The sequence below is a fragment of the Lagopus muta genome, chromosome Z, assembly GCF_023343835.1.
Source record: "Lagopus muta isolate bLagMut1 chromosome Z, bLagMut1 primary, whole genome shotgun sequence".
NCBI classification, from domain to species: domain Eukaryota; kingdom Metazoa; phylum Chordata; class Aves; order Galliformes; family Phasianidae; genus Lagopus; species Lagopus muta.
In genome coordinates this window covers 72,193,530-72,216,617 of record NC_064472.1, presented here as the reverse complement: position 1 = coordinate 72,216,617, position 23,088 = coordinate 72,193,530, and the positions used below count along the sequence as shown (strand labels likewise).

The 23,088-nt window shown below is 40.3% G+C and overlaps 2 protein-coding genes across 5 annotated transcripts in view; both read left to right on the top strand.

Moving 5' to 3' along the window:
• The window catches only part of DMXL1 (Dmx like 1), a 73,120-nt gene extending 59,338 nt beyond the window's left edge, over positions 1-13,782 (top strand). For 2 of the 4 annotated variants that reach the window (XM_048930553.1, XM_048930551.1), the window contains 11 exons: positions 661-747; positions 1,396-1,517; positions 1,630-1,771; positions 5,626-5,676; positions 5,947-6,007; positions 6,413-6,540; positions 6,702-6,794; positions 7,260-7,351; positions 7,935-7,987; positions 9,583-9,800; positions 10,206-13,782. In XM_048930553.1, the coding sequence (XP_048786510.1) occupies positions 661-747; positions 1,396-1,517; positions 1,630-1,771; positions 5,626-5,676; positions 5,947-6,007; positions 6,413-6,540; positions 6,702-6,794; positions 7,260-7,351; positions 7,935-7,987; positions 9,583-9,800; positions 10,206-10,430 (1,272 nt within the window). In that variant the 3' untranslated portion in view covers positions 10,431-13,782. The remainder of the gene's footprint in view (positions 1-660; positions 748-1,395; positions 1,518-1,629; positions 1,772-5,625; positions 5,677-5,946; positions 6,008-6,412; positions 6,541-6,701; positions 6,795-7,259; positions 7,352-7,934; positions 7,988-9,582; positions 9,801-10,205) is intronic. The other 2 variants (XM_048930554.1, XM_048930552.1) reach the window with 1 other exon arrangement.
• A 1,889-nt stretch (positions 13,783-15,671) lies between these two features.
• Positions 15,672-23,088, top strand: part of TNFAIP8 (TNF alpha induced protein 8) — a 46,448-nt gene continuing 39,031 nt past the window's right edge. The window contains exon 1 of the mRNA XM_048931417.1: positions 15,672-15,844. Coding sequence (XP_048787374.1) covers position 15,844 — 1 coding nt within the window. The 5' untranslated portion in view covers positions 15,672-15,843. The remainder of the gene's footprint in view (positions 15,845-23,088) is intronic.

Genomic DNA, 23,088 nt, shown 5'->3' with positions numbered 1-23,088 from the left:
TTTTTATTTCTTATTATAAGATATACTACTGTATGGTATAAAACAGCTACTGCTCTCTCTGAAACCTTGAAAAAGATTATTTGCAGTTCTTTGACAGCACTGTCTTCTATTGTTTTTCAAATGAAATATCCAAGAGTAAATCTTTTTAAGATCAGTGAAGAAAGAAAATGAGTAGTAAGTAGTTCTGAAATAATTCTGTTTCTTTTTGGAGAAAGTACAAAGTCTTATGTTAGTGATTGAGGCTTGCATTTTTCTGTTACCACCTCTCCATTTGTGTTTGGCATTACCTTTTTAACTTTTTACTAAAACAGCCATCAGTTATCACTTGACATCTCCAAGTGTTTGAGCCTCACAGGTTTTCAGCATCCCTGAAAAACCTGAGTATGAACGTGGTATTTATTTATGTTAAGACTTTTTAGTATTGCTTGGGGAATCTCAGTGTGGAAATAGGAAGCTAAATTACTGCACACAGACAAGATTTACTGTAATAATCACAAGCGACTGTCATAATTTTTTTAGAATTAAAACTGAGGAAAAAATAGGAAAATTCATAGGATGTAGAGCTTAGTCTTCAGAATTCCAGTAAAAAAGCAATATTGTGTAGATTTTTTTTGTTTTTTTTTTTTTGGTATTTAAATATGCTTTACTTTTTAAATACAGATAGAAACAGATTTAGGATACCCAGGAGGCAAGGCAAGAATAATTCACAAAGAGTCTGACATCATTACTGCTTTTGCAGTCAATAAGGTGAGTATAAAGGAGGTGGGAGAATCTGATTAATCTATTTCTGTTGTTCTTCTACTTGTTGACCTCGTGGGTAGTGTGAATGTTCTTTGCAAGCTATCCTGATACAGCCTGAATTCTTAGTGTTCCCTTCTCTGAAGCAGTTCATAATTATCTTACAATAGTTGAAGAATTATATTGTAAATTATCTTCCTTTTATTGTGAAAGGATAGAGGGAAGGGAGAAGTGGTCTCTGCTTTTTCTTTAAGCTTGTGTTTAGGAGTTATTATTGCCATTGGCAAAGGAGGAAAAAAGTCCACTTTCTCCTGTTTAATTACTTAAGCCTTAAATGGAGGAATGAAGGGGAAACAAGTTGCAAGCACTGTAGCACACAGTATGAGATAGTTGAGTCTTCATTTTCCTGTGAGAGATGCAAGGAGAAACTGGAGATGGTTGAGTGGTACAAAATACAAATTACATACTATGCTGTCCCAGATAGCTTTTAAAGAGAAAGCTTCCAAGCTTAGCTAATTTAAACACATAGATCTGTAGGCATAAGTGTTTGCTATTCTGTATGAATTAAGTGCATAGTTTAGCTGCAGCTATACAAAAGCCAGCACCTGAGCAGTCCTTTTGGAGCTGTTTGTTGCATGTGATTTTTTTTTTTTTCAGGCGAATCGGAACTGCATTGCAATAGCATCGAGTCATGACATTCAGGAATTAGATGTTTCTGCAATACTGGCTACACAGATCTACACCTGGGTTGACGATGATGTGGAAGTAGAAAATAAAGGGTATGCTGTTTCTGTTTCCAACATCGCATCTTGACTGTGCATAAGTCGTTGTTTCAAAGCACGGTATTTAGTCTTGCTTGGAATCTAACTTGTAATGTTATTTCATTCATAGGGCTGATGATTTCTTGGTTATCCATGCTCGTGATGATCTGGTAAATGTTCAGGGAACCACTCCATACACTCACAGTAATCCTGGCACACCCATTAATATGCCTTGGCTTGGTAGTACACAAACTGGCAGGGGTGCATCTGTGGTAAGTACTTGTGAAAGAGTAGACGTATACAGTCCATCTTTCTCCCTGCTTTTGTTTGCTCAGTGTTCCTGTTTGTATCTTATAATTAGCATGTACATAAATGTTGCGTTTTTACTACAATAATTTTGTAGTTACTTTTATAATGATGCAATTAATAGGCTAAAATACTGCATTTAATTTAATGTACATGAAATAAGGAAGCAGAAGTTTTACTAAGCCGTTTTATTTTTTTACTTAAAAATCAAGCTTGAGTGAAGAAGTTACAACTTAAATTGTTGCTTTTTAAACCAGCTGAGGCTAAGCGCAGGTTCTGAAGAGCATAAATTCAGGAGATGTCAGAAGACAATTCATAGAGATCAGCATGAAATGCTTGTCTAAAATATTGAGGTAGCTTTCAGCTTAACCAAAATCTAATGTTTCATTCTGATTCCCAGAGCATTCCAGATATTATTTTAAAGTAAGTACCAACTTCCACTCTGGTATAAATTGCCATTTTGTTACACTGTAGGCGTTCCTAGAAAGGATACTGAATGAACTCCTAAAGCACATTTCATAGGCAGGGCAGAGGCTTGCAGTGAAGCGAGTTAAACTCTGGAATTGAGCAAATGAAACTTGGGAAAAATGGGGATTTCTGATTGCATAAGAAAAATAAAGAAGGCAATATTGCATAAATAGGACCAGCTACAAACATCATTTGTATTTTCAGCTACATATTGGTAACTTTAAACAATGTGTGTTTTTAACCCAAAAGCTGAAATCAGCTCTGTCATCTTTTCTTTGAAGAGCTGTGTGGTTTGCCACATAACTTTGCAGAAGTTCTATTAAATTTGGCCATTTGACTGATTAATGTTTTTACAGGAGGTAATCAATTTCATTATTTGACATTTCTAAAATAAATAGAGTTGGGGAGCACATAGTAAAGCACAGTTATGTCCTCAAGACTAAACTAATCCTTCTCATAATAAAGGTGACACATACAATGATAGCTTCTATTTTTATACAAAGATACTCTATCTGGAATAAACCTTGGGCCTGAGCAAAAAGGTACTGTGTGAGCTTTAGTTCTGATCAAATTCTAGTTCTAGTCTGACTATTGGCGTGCTTAACGTGGTCCTGTGCACACTTACCTAGGTGCTGTGCAGCATAGATGTAACAGTGCAGGCCTGTTGATAGTCCCCAGGAAGATGCCTAGTTGCAGACACTTAACTGGGCTGAAGTGCTCACACCAGACACCTTTATCCCTCAGGCTGCCTGAACATAGATGTGCAGCTGGCCTGGATAACTGAATGAATTACATCTCATGACTTGGCTGCACTTCATAGGTTTTTACAGCTTAGAGCAGGCTGATAAGTGTGGTAGAATGAAAGAGCCATATGTTATTTTTTAATTTATATGAACAGTTTAATTTGAATATTAGGAGGAGTCAATAAGAAAGTAGCATTGAAACAATGCTGTTACAATACCTACATCTCTGCCTTGTATCTTGAAACTGCTTATCCCAATTATCAGTTTTCCAGCTCTGGTGACGTAATCAGGTGTCATCTGCAACTATTCCTGGAAGGCTTGCCACTTTCTCCTCTCAGTTCCATATATAAGTACATATACAAGTGTATGTGTGCATATACAGCTTGTTTTTGTATTCCTCAACATACTAATTACATAATCTATTAATGCAAAGTGTTCTTATATAGCTTTCTGTTTCATATGTTGCAAAACTTTCTTTCCTGAAGATACCTGTCTATGCTTCTGTTGAATGCATTTGTTGTTAATCTTTGGACTTAAGTTTTGGTTGGCATTCTGTTTGACTCTGGCAGAGGAGTAGAGAACCAACCAGGAAATGCAGCCACAACTCCCCTGTAGGGAGAGGTTACAAAGGTACTGAATGAAGGACAAAGTAAATGGAGAAAGATATAGGGATTCTTGGGAGAAAATGGTGTTACTGAAATCTAGAGGAAAATCAGCTTCACCAAAGACAACATCCTGTTGCTACTATTTGGTACTTTGTTCCTTCACATACTGCTTTTGTTCCCATCTTTTCCATGATTTACAATTCATTTAGTAGATCCATAGCCTGCTTTTCTTTACCGTCTTTTTAGTCATGTTATCTGTGGTTCACTTCTGTCAACATGGGAAACTAACTTAGTCAGCTAACTACATTTTATTAGCTCTGAGGTTTTTAAGTTGTTAGTCTTCACAGTTTCCACTTACTCAGTTCCTACAAGGTGAGGAGGCTCACTGCTAGATTCTTCAGCTGAGTGTGCTTGCACAGTGCTCTCAGTAGATGTTTCAAAGAGAACACTGAAGTAAATAGTGCAAACTGTCAGCTCTATTAAAACTTGGCATCTTGTTGAAGAGCTTGTCTTTCAAGCTGGTATGACTGGCACAAATATTTGTCACTGTTTATCAGCCAAGTGTCAAATATATTTTTTTAAATTATTCAGTCACAAAGCACCCAACTCCAGCCATCAGCTGCTTTATAGGGGAGACAGAACTAGCAGTATTAAGTGTTAATTACACTGATAGTTAAAGGATATGCATTTGTCTTCTAAATTGGAGGTGCTGTACCAGGGATTTGTGTTAGCATAGTCTTTGAAAGACAGGCCTCTGCAAGCTTGCTTTATTCAAAAAAGGTATAGAAAAAATACAGATTAGGAGATAGTAATATCTATTTGTCTGTTGAATTAAGCAAGCTTTCCATTGACTTCTGGGTTAAAGTTATCATCAGTGAAACAGGTCAACCTATTTATTTTGGTGAAGAAGTAGAATAAGCCTGAATAACCTAAACATTATTTTTTCACTTACATAAGGAAATAAACAGAGAATTTAAGAGTATTTGATAGGTGTACATGCTACTGTTTGAAGAGTATTGTTTTCTAACATCTTGTCTTATGGGTTGCTAATGGGTTGCTTTAGTCCCCATTGTTTTACCAGGACTTTTTAAGGTTTTTTTTCATTTGTGATTTTAAGTAATTATAGAAAACAAATGAACAAAAAACCCTCATATTTGAAAAGTTTGTCTTTATGTATTGTTTTGAAATAAATTTGGATGACTTGAGAGGCATAAGGCTTTCCCTTAAAGAAATATTGAAGCTTTGAAAATGGAATGATCTGAATCTGCTTCCAAAATACAGTCAAAGGATTAGAAGATAGCAGTTATCCTGCTAATTGAAACAACCAAAGAAAACAAACAACAGAACAAACCAACCAAAAAAAAAAAAAAGTCCAGAAAAAAAACAGAAGGAAATAAATAAAGGCGGGAAATAAAAGAATGAAAGCACAATCTTGAGATACAGCAAGGGGAAGAGACATGCACGGAAAATCCAGATGCGTTTCCCTGATGAGAAATACCCGCATTGTCTTTGCAGCCAGGGTTTTGTGGATTGGACTTCTCACTTTCATGACTTCTTAATCTTCCTCGTCTAAAGTCTCCAGTCCTCTTTGTGTACAGAACTCTTGACAGTGAGAGGTTAAACCAATCTGGAAAAACAGAATTCCTGGTAGTGTGTCTTACCCAAAGAAGAGTTGTGGAATTCATGGACAAAAGTGTTGAATTTAGGAAGCGAACTCACTTTAGGAGCAAAAGTTTTGGAACTTAGGAGCAAAAGGAAAATCTATTGGAGGTATACTTGCAAAATTATTAAATGCTTTTAAATAATACTTGATTTAACAATTACTAGGTATTTTGCTTATTCTAGGCTTCAAATAGTAATAAATAAGTTACTTTTCAATCAATTACAGTACATTAACTAGACTTGAACTAATATCTTCCCTCCTATTTTTTACTTCTGTTAAAGTTTGTTTACCTCTTTCTTTACATGCTTCTGCCTCTCTCTTGCTTATCTTACAATATTCAGGAATATTCCAATAAATTTAATGGAATCAGAAAGGAATTGGCAAGAAAAGAGGTAAGACTGCAGCCTAAGGAGTGTTTGTACTTGGATCCATAAGTCTCTGAAGCAAAAAATTAATATTTGCCACAATATATAAAGCTGCAAAAGTATTAACATCAATGCTAGTCTTGGAAGAAACTGTCTTCTGAATTTCTGAAAGCAGTACTTGCTTTCAGTAGGAATTCTGATAGGAAGCAAATTATCTGACATGATTAATTATTCATATTCAGTAAGCTTTTGTTAGGTGGTACTATGTTAATTGCTTTCTATTATTTTATTGAACAGATGCTCAAGAAGGCTATTAATAATGTCAGAAGAATGGCTTCTCATCCAACATTACCATATTGTAAGTTCAGCTTTGTGTTTCTTTAACTGAAGACTGTATATTGTAGAACAGCCTTTGCAAAAAAGAGATCTTTTTTTAAATCAAATGAATATTGTTTTCCTTTATTTTGACTTGCATGAAGAATAGAATGATAAAGCTGTATCAGTAGCTCTAAATTTCATATTTCAGTGCCATCTCAATACAATTCTTAAGTAATTAGTAGATACTGCTCAATAATGTGTGAACAGCCAGGGTTTAAGCTTCATCAGTAAGTTGATAATCCTACAGTTGTGCTGTGTACTGTGGCCGATGCTGTGGCTTTAGCAATTTGGAGGATTGTGTGAGCTGGTGCAAGTCTTGTTAAGATTTTAGAAGAAATCTTCCTGCTGATGTTGAGAAAGGTCAGTTCACTGTTTTCTATTGCAGATCTGACAGGTGCTCAAGATGGCAGCGTAAGAATGTTTGAATGGGGTCATGCACAGCAAATCACGTGTTTTCGGTCTGGTGGCAACTCGAGGGTAACTCGGATGAGGTTCAATTATCAAGGAAATAAGGTAACTGACAGAATGCTTTGTGTTCACTTTACTCTCACGACAGAAAGTTGTAAATTAACTGACACGCCATTTTCTCCAAATTCAAAGGAGTTTCTCTGAATTATGAGAGTATTTTCTGTGTAACAAATACATGCATATTTACAATTTATATCTCATTTCAGTTTGGAGTTGTTGATGCTGATGGATATATAAGTTTGTATCAAACAAATTGGAAATGTTGCCCTCTTACAGGGACCTCACCAAAACCGTATTTGGTAAGTGGAAAACTAAACTTGCTTCCATAAAATTCTGTTGTGCTTTTTTGCTTTCTTACCTCTTCAGACATATTAAGACTGGGCAGGGATTGTTCTGATAACCAGTATTAATCAGTTTTTAATAGTGCATTGTTACCATTCTGTAATCTATTTGACAGTTTGTCAAACTCCCATTATACCATTAAAGCTGGAGCGTAGAAAATGCAATGTCATAGATGAAATAACCTTAATGTTCCATAAAATTATCAGTAATTGTCAGCTGTGAATTAAGCATCTTGTAAATCAGGACTGGAAATATACTGCCCTGAAAAATCAACAGTTTCAGAAGGCATACATGCAGTCTCATATCCTGTGTTCTTTAAACCATATTCAAAAGAGCCCACCTTCCTGTGCAAGTTTAAGCTTTCATATTGACAGTAAATCTGTGTCTCTGTGATTAATGATTTATAAACTGCCCTTTCTCAGACCTGGCAGTGCCATAACAAAACAGCCAATGACTTTGTTTTCATCAGTTCATCGTCTTTGATAGCCACAGCTGGCTTGTCTTCGGACAACAGGTAAGAACTTACTAAATATTGCTCTGATAACATATAAAAATATGGTGCCATGTTTTCTTTCCCCCCCTTCCCATGTCTAGCTTCAGCTTTCTGGTGGTTCTCCTTATGCAATTTAACAGCAACATTCATACTCCTGCCTCTTTCTTTTGGGGCACACAGTGTTTGCATCTACATTTCCATGCTAACGGTGATCTTACAGGGAAGCACAAAGCCTCTGTTCATGTTCCCTATGAGTCTGTCTTAAAGTTTTATTGATAGATTTAGGTGGACTTGCATAGCTCTTTGGAGAACACTTAAAATAAGTTTGGATTAAGAAATATCAAGAGTAGCTAACATTCAAATGAATTCAGCTACAAAAGCTTGTAATCTCAATATGAATCTGTAAACATAATAACCAGTAGTAGAAAGGTATGTTTAACTATGAAAGTTATTTAGAGTCTGCCCAAAAATACTAATTTTATAAGTTTGTTTACAGTGCTTTATCCCTGAAACAATTTCTTTGTGGTTCCTGTGACTTCATTCAAGTATTCAAAATACTTGGTAGCATTACTCATTTAATTAAAACTTCTTTTTTTCCATACAGAAATATTTGTCTTTGGGATACGTTGGTCTCCCCCACCAATAGTCTGGTGCATGGTAAGTAAAATACATCAAGGAAAATATTTGATTGGTGTGAAAATAAAAATGAAATAGGAGATCTGCACTCATGGCGAAGTTATTGGGATAATTCTAATACAAAAAGTAAAACAGCTTTCTTCATCCTGCATTAGCTGTAATCTAAGAAGAGATTCTTGAGAAATATCATGGCTCTATGTAAGTGGTTTCTTGCCATTTCTTATATCTTTGTACTCCAAGCACAATCCCTGAAAACCAGAAATCTAATTGCTTCAGTCTTAAAGATGGAGTGAGTCTTGTTTGTTGTGATTAGCTTATTCAGAAGACAATAAAGAAGATTATGAAACTGTAAAAACAGTATTTTTAAACAGACTTTCTAAGTCTGCATGGATATGCATCCATGTTCTAACTCCAGCTTCCTGTGGTTGTCTTTATTTAAGTCAGAGGCCCCACTCAACACTAATGGTACCACAAAGACAGCATTAGGCCTTTCCAGGTGTATCTGGAAAATATGAATGCTTTTTAGGAGCTGTTATGTATTTCATTGCCTCTGTGAAAATTCTCCCCTGAAAAGCCATGGTTATGAAGTTTTCTGAACTCACAGTTCTCTGAGGTTAAGTGCACGCAACTTTCCTAGGAAATTGACATTGCTTTTTGTTTTCTTTTTTAAGGAATATGTTTGACAAACAATATGCAAACAAGATTTCATAATCATGTAGTTACTTTCAGAGTCTAATTTTTAAGGATGCTCTTAGTGCTCTGTTTCTTTTAAACAGACAGCACATTTTTGCTTTCAAAGACTGTCCAGTTCTATGTCATTTTTATTTTGCGTTATGCCAAATACACTGTGCAATGTTTTAAACATGTAAACAAGAACTGCTTCTGTAAGTATGCTTCTTCAGATGTAATAAATGCTTAGGCGGGTTGCACTGATTTTATTACTACTACTTTGCTGCTGTGAAAAAGAACTGAATTTCAATATCTGAAATGCAGGTTTAGGCTTAGAGAGTCACATGAACCCCTGGTAAGTTTGAATGCTTAGGCATATTTATATGGAGCATGAAATTTCTAAACACAGATTAAGAGAAGCCTATGAACCCTTAAGTACAAATATTATATGTCACGTATTAGGACTTACAGCATCTAGTCTCAGACATACTGAATTTTGCTCTGGTAACTGTAATCTTTTACTAAATCTACTCATTTGGAGGAGTAAGCACACCCCAATAAATGTGTAAACTGGGAAATTGAAAATAATAAGTGGAAAATGGTGTCAAAAGATACCTGGTAACTCAGGAGGAAACTTGCTTTGAAATAATAATTATTAAAGAGTTTGAAAAGGACTTGTTTCTGGTCAAGGCTTAATAGCTTGTAGGGATAAGGAGGATATTTCTTTCCGTACATATAGTAATTTCTTCATTTGTGACTACTGCAACTTCAGGATGTCTCATACGAGTCTTGGTTTGCATATATGTGGTACTGAATGAAGTTTAGCAGGTTGTGATCAGTTGCATTACAGCCTCAAAGCCATTGTTTTTACCATCCTGATCTTTAGAAACTGATGGCAAAGTAATATTAGTACGTGTTCACTTAAACTGCTTTGCTTTGGCTTTCAGCTTTTGTCTGTCATGATAGTGGAGCAACTGTTCTAGCATATGCTCCAAAACATCAGCTGCTCATCTCTGGAGGGAGAAAAGGCTTTACGTGTATAATTGACCTTCGCCAAAAGCAGCAGCAACAGTTACTCCAAAGCCATGATTCTCAAGTCAAAGCAATTGCTGTCGATCCTACAGAAGAGTATTTTGTCACGGGATCTGCTGAAGGCAACATAAAGGTATTAATGGGGAACAGGGAGCGAAGAAGTGAAGATCATGAGACTGTGTAAACTTAATAATAAAAGCGCACGTGAAACCCTACTGCACTTGAATGTGGAATGGTCAGATGTCACATTCAGTTCTGAACCCTGACTTTCACATATACTGCTTTTGTTTAGAAATATTGTTCGTACCTCACAGTCCACTTTAGTTAATATTACCTTATTATAGAAAATTAATATTAATATTCTATAGCCATGTCATTGTGGATTGCTGCATACCTTTTCTCTCATAATTAGTGTGAGAAAGATCAATACAAAATGTACTCTAGTTCAATTTTTCTGTGACTCATCACTATTGAGCTTTAAGATCCTGGTAATTATTAGTAATTATTATGGGAGCTTAATGTTTTGATGCTTTTTCAGGTATGGAGTCTGTCTACGTTTAATCTTCTGCACACTTTCATCAATGAGCATTCTCGACAGTCTCTCTTCAGAAATATTGGGACAGGAGTCATGCAAATTGAAACAGGACCAGCAAATCACATACTCTCCTGTGGTGCTGATGGAACAGTAAAGATGAGGATCTTGCCTGATAGATTCAGCCCATTTAACGAAGTGTTAAAAAGTGATGTCAAATTCATGATGTAATATTTTTTCTCAATGCAGTGTGTAACATTTAACTTCTGCCATCCCTGAAAATATTTTTCCTGAAACTAGTCAACAAAGCAGATGTACAATGACAGCTTGTGCCACAAAGATACTTTTTTTTTTTAATTTTATATATTTATTACTTAGATCTTTCAGTCACTTCAGATTCTGATTGTTGCCTAAAATACATACAGGACTCTGAATTATCTGTTTATAATATACTTAAGATGTTTCTGAGGTGGTTTACTCTTCCTTTTAGGTAGTTATGTTCCTGCCTGGAGTGTACCATCTGCACATAGCCTGTGTTCAACACCTGGCCTTTTTCTGAAAGTAGGTCCAGATAGGAACCGTAGATAATGTTATTCTCTCACTGTGGCAACCTTAGCTGTATCTCTACTTGTGTAGTTGGCCAACAATAAAAACTTATACCTTTGTGTGAGAAAGAAGCAGTCTATTTTACTAGATACCCCTACTGTATCAGAAACTGGCCATGCAGACATTAATGTGAGCCACTGTCTGTCTCCATTCCTGGAATCCAGGCTGTTTACCTCCTTAATTCACTTGGTCTCTTTCCTGTGATCTAAGGTATGAGAAACTGAAGAATGTTCTGTGACTTGTCTTCTGTTCCATAGCTTGACTCACTGCCATCAGGATGGCAGACTTAGCTTTTAAAAGAGAAATATATTTTTAACCCTAAACACTCCCTTTACAAAAATATGTACATATTAATGGATTATCTTCCTATTAAAATTGTCAAGATTATTTGTGAGGCTTTAGTTTGATGAAAAAGTACAGGAAGATACAACTTTAGAATACTGCATTAGAATCTCCTCAAAGAGTATTTATTTGCATGTCTGTAGAGGAAAAGAAATACTAATTTATTTTTTACATTTTTTTTCCAGTAAGACTTTATTTAGCCCAAAGATACTCAGCTCATTCTTAGCACTTAACATTTTTGTTTGTCTGCTTTTCCTAAGTACTTTACAGAAGTAAAAAAAGGGGAATAAAAAAATCAGCAGAGTACTTTAATATGTTCTCTCTTTGTACTGTACATTTACATCTGGTTTAAAATGAAAGGAAAATATATTGAAAAGGATACTTTTTTTTTAAATTTTTATTTTATTTTTTGCCAAAATATTAAACTGCATAACTTAAGTGTTTGACCAAAATATCGAATCTGTATTTTGGTTTATTTTTCCTGGTCTGTTTCAGAACTTGAGAGTTCGACAGAGGTTTAATTTGTAAACTAGATATAAGGCTGGGTTACTTGAATGCCAGTGGTGTACTTTGTACTAAAAGATATTTTGTGAAATAGAGCACCAAGACAACAAATGTAAAATAAACTCGTCAGATTAGGAACTATGGGGATAAATAAAGCATAGTAGAAGTGAAGGGCTTGTAAAATGAACTTTGTAACGTTCTCAGGATGCTTTTATCTTAAAAATATAAGATCATTTAAGAAGATTTTGTAAATTGCATTAAGGTCATTTAAAATGTATGTTTCACAAGTTGCAGTGGAAACACTAGGAAGGTTTTTATGCACATAACCTGAATTTTCGAATTGTGCAATAAAAAAAGAATGTGAATACTCCACCACGAAAAAAACACGACAGCATTTCAAACCGGTACAGCTGTTCGGTGGTTCACTTGTGATTGTTCTTCCACTACTCTTAGTTGTAGATTAAGATCAAAATTGGTATTAGAACAGTTTAAGTACAATGATGGACCAGAAAAGCGACTGATGAGAAGCGACTTCGCCTTACAGAACAGACTTGCCAACGTGTGTCCTGTCTGCTCAGTGATTCTAATAACTTCTGCTCCTATTAAACAAGGAAGACAATGGGAGTTATCCTCAGCACACTCCTTCAGAGAAGCAGCTGAAACCAACCTGGGCTTACAGCTGCTTGTATACATGCATTAGTTTTATGCAACCTCTGAACTAAGTTATATTCAGAGAATGTGCAAAACAGTGACAGCATTGTATAATGATGTCCTTGATGTTTTGTTCTGAAATATATCTGTGTCTATTTCATTAGGTTTAATATTTCAATCTCAGTTTATTGTACTGGTAATCACAAAAAACTGTCCTTCCGTCTGCAAACTGAGCAGACTTTATGTAGAACATGCCAAGGCATACAATGCTCTCATTTTTCTGAGTCGAGCTGCACTGTGATTATCCTGGCAAACCTGTGCTCAGACCAGCAGAGTAAGGACTGTGAGCAGGCATTTTCAGTAATGTTTATAGTTACCATAAGCTACTCTTAAAGTAACGTAAAGTCACAATGTATTTGCCCATACCTTCATAATAGTTCCAATAAATCCTGCAGAAACTCAACTTTCTAGAATCCCATGTTGCTGCTACTTCCTTTACAAATCAGTTGAATGCGTGTATAATGCTAATTGATGTTTAACAATTATAAGTCATTCTATTGGTAGCTTTCTTGTAATAATGGAATCAAAATCAATTAACTTCTGTTGTAACAAAAACTTTTCAAAGGGACACTCTCAACTTTAGTCATTGGGAAAAAAAAAAGGAGCTTCCAGCTGATGCCTTAACAGCTTCCATTGATTTCACTCTTTTCAGCAATTAATGCTTTCTCCCTATTGCTATGCAAGTTACTCAGAAGGTCAATATCGGCTGCCTAGGGTTCTGTAAGAGGTAGCTGTATGCAGAAATTGAACTTGAAAATGAAATTTGCACTCTCCAGTACTTAATCTCCAATAACTCCCAAGTCCAGATAAAACGACTTGGTTGACAATGTCCCTTTTAAATATCATAGCCTCGTAATTGTGACTTGTGTTGGTCCACGTAGCAATACATTCTGCAGCCGGGTTTTCATTCTCGTCTTGTTGATTCAGTTACCTCAGACAAATTTGTGATACAAGTTCTTCACTGTTACTGCAGTAACTTCTGAGAGTTAAACTCTGGCCATCTGGGTACTTAAACTGGCTTGCTGTGTGCTGTGAAAAGCAGATAATTCTCAGCTGATGTTGCAGGGATGTTCATGGGGAAGGATGAAGCGAGTGGAATAGACTTAGGTTTTGTACCACGCTGCTATGGCACAAGCTGAGTTTAGGTGTTCTGATGCATTTTAGAAACCTCGCTGCCACTTGCAGGAAATAAACTTCTGGGGATATTCAATGTGAGGTACCATTCCCTTCCTCCTAAGAGCACCCGTTGTTAGATTAGTTGCAATAGTGACGAAAAACCGTGATTACAAGAAAATAAGCTTGGATACTGGATATGTTCTCCAAGATAATTTTTTCAAATGTTTATTTTTACTAAAAGTAGCAAAACAGCCTCTGATGGCAGGTTCAGCACACTGATCAAATACTTTATATAAATAAATAAAGATACTGATTTAACAAGTTTATTGGTGTTTATTCCTCTCCAGTTTTAACTGTGAAACCTGTATGGTTTTGATCTTTCCTGTCCGTTTCTGTGTCGTTTGTTGCCGAAGCTTCTCATGCTTTAACTTGGTTTCAATTGCTTTCTAATGTCTTCCTCTAAAATTCAGCACATTACTCAGCTCTCAGCTGCAGTGTTTTGTCCTGTTTCTCAGTGGCTGATGGTGGTGGTGGTACATCCTGTTGTTTTTATGGGTAAAGCTCACTTTTTGTTTTTAAACTAACAGAATTCAAGCCCTCTACCTGAGAGTGTTGTCCAAATGCTTCTTGAGTAACAACAGCCTTGGGGCTGTGAGCACAGCCCTGGGGAGCCTGCTCCGTACCCACCACCCTCTGCCAAAGAGCCTTTTCCTAACCCACCCTGCTGACCAGCTCTGCCATCCCCATGCTGTGACGAGAGCAGAGGCCACAAGGCCTCCCCTCAGCCTCTGCTGCGCTGAGTAAACCAAGGACCTCAGCTGCTCCTCACACTTGCTGAACCCTGCCCCATGTTCACAGCCCCTCTCTGGATGCTCTGTAACAATTTTATGTCCCTGCTATATTGCGGCAACCAAAACTATCCACAGGTGCCCAAGGTAAGGCTGCACAGCACTGAGCAGGACAGTCCTGTGACGGGCCTGATGTACCCTAGGACAGACTGCTGTCAGCCAGAGCCCCAGGTCTCTTTCCTTGGGGATACTCTGCAGCTTCCTGTCCCCATACACAGAGCTGGGGTTTCCCCATTGCAGGTGCAGAATCGGGCCCTTCGTCTTGTTAAATTCCACATGGTTGATTATTGCACAGCCCTCTGGTTTATCAAGGCTCCTCTGCCCTGGAGGGAGTCAACAGGAAAGACCTAGACCTAAAATGGAATCACAGAATTGTAGGGGTTGGAAGGGACCTCCAGAGATCATCGAGTCCAACCCCCTGCCAAAGCAGGTTCCCTACAGCAGGTCGCACAGGTCGGCATCCAGGCAGGTCTCGAACATCTCCAGAGAAGGAGACTCCACCACCTCCCTGGGCAGCCTGTTCCAGTGCTCCGTGGAGCCCGCATAACCCCACAAGCAGTTGGCCACTCGCCTGACGAAGCCCCACTTGATGTAACCCTTGAACCTGACCCCCCCACCGGCTGCCCACATCGTTTTTTTGCCCAGATATTTTGTCCGTGAGCATGCTGTGAGAAGCAGTATCAAAATCTTAACTCCAGAAAGTTTACATCAGCTGGCTTCCCCTGGTCAACTGGATGGGTAACACTGACATCAAAGGAGATCAAATTCATTAAATGCTTTCTTGAGAACTGGGACAATGTTTGCCAGCTTACATCCACCAGGGCCTTAAAAGATTTCCAAGAGCACTGAAAAATACTTGAGAACTTGTTTCCTCTTTGATTACCATGGAATACATCCCATTCAGCCCCATAGGCTGACGTGCATCCAGCCGGAGCAGCGTGCTCTGCACAAGGTGAGGGCTTGCCATCAGCCTGTTATTACCACAGTCGTGATTCTCCAACTCGCAGCTCCAGGAGCATCATGAACCATAGCTGGTCTTGAACACAGAGATGAGCAAAGCTTTAAACACTTGGCTTTGTGTCTGCAGCCTTCAAGTAACACCGTCAATCTCTCGTCCATTTCCTGTTAGCGTGTTTAGAAAAAAAAACGTTTTGTTGTCCCTCACAATACGGACAGCCTTCAACTCCGGCTGCACAAACTGTCCCTACGGTGCCCAATAGTTTCTCTGTAGTCCCGCACCGCCCTGCCTCTCGCAGAGGCCGAACCTTGTGACGTTCTATATTCCGCGGGTACTTAAAAGCCAGCAACCCGCATCACAACCAGTTTCTCACGGTAACTTGCCAACTACTTCCCCGCCTGCGGCTCCCCTCCCGGCCGGGCGGGGCGGAGGCACAAACGCCGCCCTTCCTGCCGCTCCCGCGCCCCACGAGCGGGGCCGTCTCCGCCGCGCCCGCACCGCCGGGGTTCTGCCGTTGCCGCCGCTTCTCGCCGCCGCCGCCTCCCGCTCCAGCGCACACAGTAAGTGCCGCCGCCACGCGGGAGGCGCGGGACGGCGGCGGCCCGGGTGGGAGCGGGACGGGGGGGGGCAGGCTGGCCGTCCCTCCTTGGCGCTGGGGCGGCGGGCCGGAGAGCGCGGTTTGTCCCGGGGCGACGCTGCGGAGCGGGATGCGGATGGTTCCGAGCCCAGCGAGGCCGTGCGGAGGGGTTCGGGGCGGAGCGCGCCCCGTGGTGTCCCGGCGGCGGTGCTGCTGGACGCTGGTAAAACGCTGCTTCGGGGATGGGTGAGATAGCGTTACCGAAAACGTGGCCGGTAAAAGTTTGTGCCCTCTTCCCATACGCTGAGAAGGTGGACCGTGGTTCTGTGAGCGCCCTTCCAGTGAGGAGCTTTGTTGGTTCTGCTCCTCCGTCTGCCTGCCGAGCCGCCCCGGAGCTCCTGGCAGCACAGTTGCGGGGTGGGCACAGCAAAACGGCGTCACGGCGCGACGGGAGGGCAGCCAGCTCTTTGAAACGGTAGATAGTGGAGGACAAGGGAAAATGGCTTTAAGTAGAAGGAGGGGAGATTGAAGTTGGATGTCGAGGGAAAGTTCTTTACAGGGAGAGCGGTGAGGTGCTGGAACAGCTGCCCAGAGAGGCTGTGGATGCCCCGTCCATCCCTGGAGGTGTTCAAGGCCAGGTTGGATGGGGCCCTGGGCAGCCTGGGCTGCTATGAAATGTGGAGGTTGGTGGCCCTGCGTGTGGCAGAGGGCTGGAGCTTTGTGATCCTTGAGGTCCCTTCCAACTCTGGCCTTCCTTTCCTTGTCACAGTGCTGGCACTGCTGCCATGCGTTAGTAGTGCAGGATGGTCATTGCATGTGCTTGCAGACCTCGTTTTTATCTTTGATAAGCATGTACTGAGTGTTAAACGAACACAATAGATAAGCTTTCTATTGTCTTGTTTAAAGAATGAGAATGAAGAGAAAAATCCTCCGTGAGGGAATCAGCTGCTCAGATACCCCAAGAAGCTGTTCTTCACTGCTTCCCAGCGTCTGTTTCCAAGCTGTGGGAAGCACTGTCTGTCTGTCAGATAAAATGCATAAACGTGTGTTGGGACCAGGTAGGAAACCAAGTCCAGAGTGAAAGCATTCCTTGGCAGAAGGAAGACTGAGGCCTTTCTTTGGGAGGCAAAGCTGGGGGAACTGGGAAGATGACTAGAAGTGGGAAGAAGGAAACTGAATGTTGAATATTCTTGTTCATTTGTATATCATTTGTATCACCAGAATAGAAGTTAGACTGCGGATCTTTAGAGGAGCAGTAACTGCATAGGCATGAAATGGAAGTCGCTTCATGTTTGCCGTGGTGACAGGAAGCTGCTTGCTTCCGTTGAATAGCAACCAGCATCATCTGACTGCAGCTATAAGCATCAGCACACCATGTGGCTTCGCTGGCCTGCTCTGAGTTATCTTTGAATTCTTGGTGCTGGGTGAGGAAGTGATTGCTGCTTAGAGCAACCAAGAACAGAATCGAGTGGTGGAGGAGCCTGGTCATCTTCTTGTTAGGCCAGCATGAGATGTCTGATATCTCACAGTCTGTAAGCACATAACGTGGCCCTGCCTGATGTTTTTATACGATTGACAGCAGCACCAAATAACAAATGATAATGTCTAAATGGTACCTGAATAATAACAGCTACAGCTTGATGATGAATTTTCTTCTAAATAGCTTGTATTTACTCTTAAGTTTACCTCTTAATAGCTGTTTTTCTCTCACTAGAATTTCCCTTGGGTTATTTTAAAGTAGTTCTTACATTGAGACAGATCCAGAAAAAGGTATTTAAGGGGATTTTGTCAGAGTTGCACAGTGATATTTGTGGTGTTTGGGAATTGGGTAAATTCAACTGCATTGCCTGCTTCATCTAGATGGCTGGGCGTGTTGTTTTCAGTAGTTCAGTACTTTCTATCTGCTTCTGCCTGGCTAAGTTGATTTTATTATAGCAGTGTGCATCACAGAGATGAAGATACAAGGCACTTGGACAGTTGTTCCTTCCCTCCCTTTTTTCTTGCTGTTTTTTGTATTTCCCCTGTCTAGTTTTGCTATTCAAACCAATTTATTTTCATCTACCCCAAGTGGCAAATTTCTCATCCTTTCCTTAGGTTTTGGGTATCGGGTTGATCAGATCACAGGGAAAATGCACAGCATAGATCCGAACAGGCTGTGGTGATACAGTTTCATCCATGCAGCGTAGATTAATAAATTCTAATACTTCCATCTCTCTTTTGAAAGTTCCATTTAGAAAATGCTGTGCTCTAGGAGCTGGAGAGTAACATAGGGACTTTGTTAAGATTGCGTTCTCTTGGTTTTTCTTTCTGTTCTTGCAGCATTTTTCAACTGTGATGCAGCAGAAAGTCCAGTCCTCTATTTCAGGCTGCCTTTGCAATCAAAGCAAGTGGGCATGGCTTCAGATTAGTTATGGTTTGTTTGTTTGCCCTCAGCCCCAGCATCCTCTGATCACAGGACCCAAGGAGCCTCCTCCATAGTTGCCTACAAGTCAGTGCTCACACCAGCACTTCTTTTGTAGCTTGGCTTAATCTAAGATCTCATTTTATTTCCAGCGATCGGGCTGAGTATTTCTAAGGCCTCAGAGTATTTCACTTTGAAGCCTAGTTTCTACAGTAGGATCAACAAAACTTGCGACTCTTTTGACTTGCTTGAGTGGTAATGACTTTGACTACATGAAATATGTGGTACACATTTTAAAACTCAGTGCCTTCTTCTTGCTCATGCAAGAACTCGGTGGGGATTGCAGTTCTGTCCCATGGAGGTGAGGTTGGTTTGCTGGCGGTTCCTGGGACTCCTGCTGAGTGCTGGCTGAGAGTTTTGCAGCCATCCATTTGACAGCTGTGTGAGCAGGTCTCTCTCTGTCCCTTCACAGCAACATATTTGGTTTGTTTAGAGGCCAACTCTGATGCCCCAAAACCTACAAGGAACTGCTGGAAATGGTGTTTGTGAATCTTGATTCTTAACACCTGCATCAGTAGCAGTGTTCTTATAGTGTGGCAATTTGAGATCACCTAATTATTTGAAATAACTTGTGTCAAGGAAATACTTTTTTTGTTTTGTTTTCCTCCTTCAGTGAAAGGCTTTGGTGTAACTTTATTTTTGCTTCTGCTTTAATAGCTGAGCACTACTGAAGTGTCTGAATGCCGTGCTCAAATGGGCTGATCTTCAGAGATCAGGAAATAGGAGAACAAAGCAAAAGAAGAGTGGCTGCTGTTCCACAGTTCATGATTTTCATGCTTTCCTTCTTTTAGTGTCTTTATTTAATATTTATACTTCAGCTACTTGCTAATGAAATATTTTAATGGAAACAATGAGGTTTGTCCCATGTATTGCATGGTCTGCAGAAGCTGCTGAGGCCCAGATTTATTCAGATTGTCTGCAGTAAATCATTGAGCTGAAGGAAAACAGCAAGTAGGTCTGCTCAGTGCTTTTCCTCTGTGCATGAAATACATGGAAAATGATGGAATACATTACTGAGGCTGTTGGGAGGTGGAGAAGCAGCCCTGAGAGAGCACACCTGCACAGCAGGATTGTGGAAATCTTTGGAAGCTGAATACAAGTGCCACTGCAGTTCTGGAAATTAAATCCCAAAATAAAGAACAAAACGTATTTGAGGTGACCAGAACTGTTCTGTGTCACATCTCTGTTGGGCGGAGGTGTTACTGAGCACTCCAGATATCAGCGCATGGCTGCTCTCATGCAGTCCTACGAGAAACAGATTCTACCTTTGTGGTTCTCCAGCCATAACTCAGTCATTGCTGTCACTGTTGGGTGAGGGGGGGACTTGTTTCTTAGGAGCATTGGCACAGAAAACGTCAGCCTTTGTACTTGGCTGCCAAAGTGGACGGTGTGTCTGGATTCATAAGCGTTGGTGGGGCTTCACTTTCAAAGTCTGTCTTGGACTGCAGCCTCTTTGCTCCTATAAATGGCCCATTATGTAGCAGAAGGCCTTTTCCCTGTCAGATGTAAGCAGCAGCACGGTCCTAAAATGAGATTCAGCTTTTCTGATTGTATGCACAGTGAATAACAGCTGCTTGACTTGCTGAAAGTAGCATAAGCTTGGTCTTAGTTATGGTATTACTAGCATTTCTGACTGCTCTGCCTTTTTGGAAGGATGTAGTAATGATGTTCGTGTCATCTGAGGCTTAATTATTAGAAGACATTAAGTATTAAGATAGGATGAGAAGCCTTTTGCAAACCGTACAGAGAGGAGACAGAAAATATAAATGGAGGACGAAGTGTGAGAGACAAAGCAGAGCTTCTGTCAGGAGTCTGCTGAGCTATCAAACGGCCACAAGTACAGTTAGAACAGGCAGTCAGTACCTTTGGCTCTGTAGTTATGGCTGTCAATACAGCGAGATACGCAGTAACGTGGCTCAACAGCTTTTTTTCTGCCTGTGCTAGCTGTGAAATACTGCATTGTTTGTGTGACTAAAGCTGTCATCTGTCAGCTGGTGATACAAACTGACTCCCATGCATCTGAGATGAAGGACAGATCTGCATGGGCAGGATGACAAGTTAAAGATTTCACTCTTGTTTTTCTTCCCCTCCCTCATGCTTTTCAGAAGTTAGTATTAGCAATTACGCAAGGCGTGTGCACTTCTTCTGAAGTGTTCTCTCCTGCTGAGCTCTCAGGTGGGTTCAGGATGAGCGTAACAAATTAGCACTGCAGTTCTCAACGTAACTGCAAATAGCATCAGAAAACATCTGCGTTGGCACAGCCTGCAGGGATCATTGTGTCTAAATCCTGGCTACACACAGGACCACAGAAAAACCAAACTGTACGTCTGAGAGTGCTGGCCAAATGCTTATGCAGTGTGGTGAGTTTCAGGGTTGTGTAAACATGCTGAAGGGAAATTGATGTATTTCCCTTTGTTTGACTTCTGTGTTTTTCTGTCGCTGAGTAGCATTTGATATTAACAGTGGTATGGATAAATGACAGAATCCTCTAGCGTCCCGTGTGATGAAATCATATAATGGAGTGGATTTGTCTAATAATGGTGTATACGATCCTTCTGTGTTTCCGTGAGCTTCTTATTTCCTACCGTAGGCAAATTTACTTCATTGATTCTAGGTACACTGACTTGTTATCCGTTAAAATGTTCTCTGCAGTATACTTTAATGTATTAGATTGTCTTTGTGTTAAAAAAAAACTTTGAATCCTTTTTTTCTTTAAACTTTGATGATTTATTAATAGAGGCACATAACATTGGATAGCAGCTGAGATGCAGGTAATCACGGAATCACAGGATGGCTTGGATTGGAAAAGTACCTAAAATCTATTCATTTCCAGCCCCCCCCCAGCAGTTCAGGCTGCCCAGGGCCCATCCAGACTGTCCTGCTGCACCTCCAGGAATGGAGCACCCACAGCTCTGGACAGCTGTGCCAGGACCCCCTGAGTAAAGAATTTCCTCCTAACATCTAACCTGAATCTGTTCTCTTTTAGTTTGAAACCATTCCCCCAGTCTTCAAACTGCTGAGAAATTTCTGTAAAACATGCTGTGAATTTGCATTGTGCTGATCTGCAGAGCACTGTGCTGATCAGGGGAAAAGAAGGCATGCTGATTGCCACCAAATGCTTTCATGCAGTTTTACTGACAGTATTTGATGTATGAGCCATCATCAGTGTGGAGCTGGATAGCTGTGAGCTGCTCGAAACACCAGGAAGGTGACTGGGAAGAGATGAGGAGTGCTGGAGGTGAGCCCAGTGACAAGTGCCGAAGTGCTGTGTGTACTTCTGTTGTTTATTCCTGCGAGGCATTCTTTAACTTCACTGGGCTGGTTAGGAGAGATCATGGGCAAGCTGGAATTTTTGTGAAAACATCTTTAGAAAATGTTGTAGGTGATGTTGGAATATGAAGGACGCAGGATCTGATTCTGACCATTAACTGCAATTTGAACAGAGCTGCCCATCTGATCTGGCATCTCTAGAACTTAAGTTTACTGAGACTTCTAATGGGCTTTGTGCAATTTATTTTTTTTTTCTCCTTCTTCTTTTTAAGTTCTACAGTATTTGAACATCGTCGATTGTAATTGCTTGTTGAAAATTTAGAAGCTGCACACACATACATGTGCAGTGGGACTTCTGCTTAGGAATCTGCTTGATGAGAACTATGCAGTTCTGTGCATCAAGCCAGGTTTAGGGTTTGGGTCTTTGTAGTGTAAGGTTTGAAAGTCTTTTTTGAGTGTTTGAGTCCAGCTCAGAGGAGATGTGACCCAACGTATCTATAAAATCAGTCAGAACACGAGACCTAAAAGCAGAGTGTGGACTGCTGTGGTGCACGCAGGAAACTGTCACAAAAACAACCCTTTTTTTGCTCAAGCCCACGAGGTGGTATCTCAGTGACTGACTTTGTGTATCACTACAGTAGACTTTGAAATTTAAGTATAAAGTGATAATAAAACAGTACTACCACTGAGCTATCGTAAAGCAGAGCTGTTTTATCATAGAATCACAGAAGCTGTCCAGAGCCTTCCCTCCAGGCAGGCTGAAGCAGCCCAGCTCCCTCAGCCTTCCTTCATAGGAAGGACACTGCAATATACCACAGGACCTCCTGCACTCAGGTGGGTCATGAAGTACAGATCTTCAGAGGTCGTACTGTACAGCTGAGGGGCATAAGAACTTTTTCAGTGGCTGCTGCACAGATGGCATGAAGAATGGTGAGACCACTGCTTGGTTTCCTCTGCTCACATAAATTCGGCTGTAGTTTCCTCAAGGGCAGCACTATTTTGCCTGGCTAATTTGGAGGCAATTTGTTAAAGTGTTTAACGTCTCTGCAGGATACTAATGGAAATAGCATGCTTACAGCTTCATTATACCTTACTGTATTGTAATTAGGAATTTCAGACTGTGGAGTGAATGCCTCTTGCTGAAATCTGTCTGTCCAGCGGTCGGGAACCTGCACAGTCAGTGCTGGGGAAATGTATGTGCACTGCACACTCATTTCTGATGCACTGATAACACTCATTTCACTATGAATCCATCTCATTAAAAGACAGCAATAGGAGAATGATGTATTTCTCCAAAAATATACATACAGAGCCCTGCTAGAGCATGCTAGAATTTTAAGTTAAAAAGCAAATTGTGACATTATCACTTCTGTTCTCTATGTACGGCTGCAGAGCACCTTTGGCTTGGTTCTGTCCCCAGTCCCCATCACCTGAGTTTGGCATGGCAGTCCTTTGGAAGCAGGTGAAGATGGGGTCACAGAAATAGGTCTGTTTGA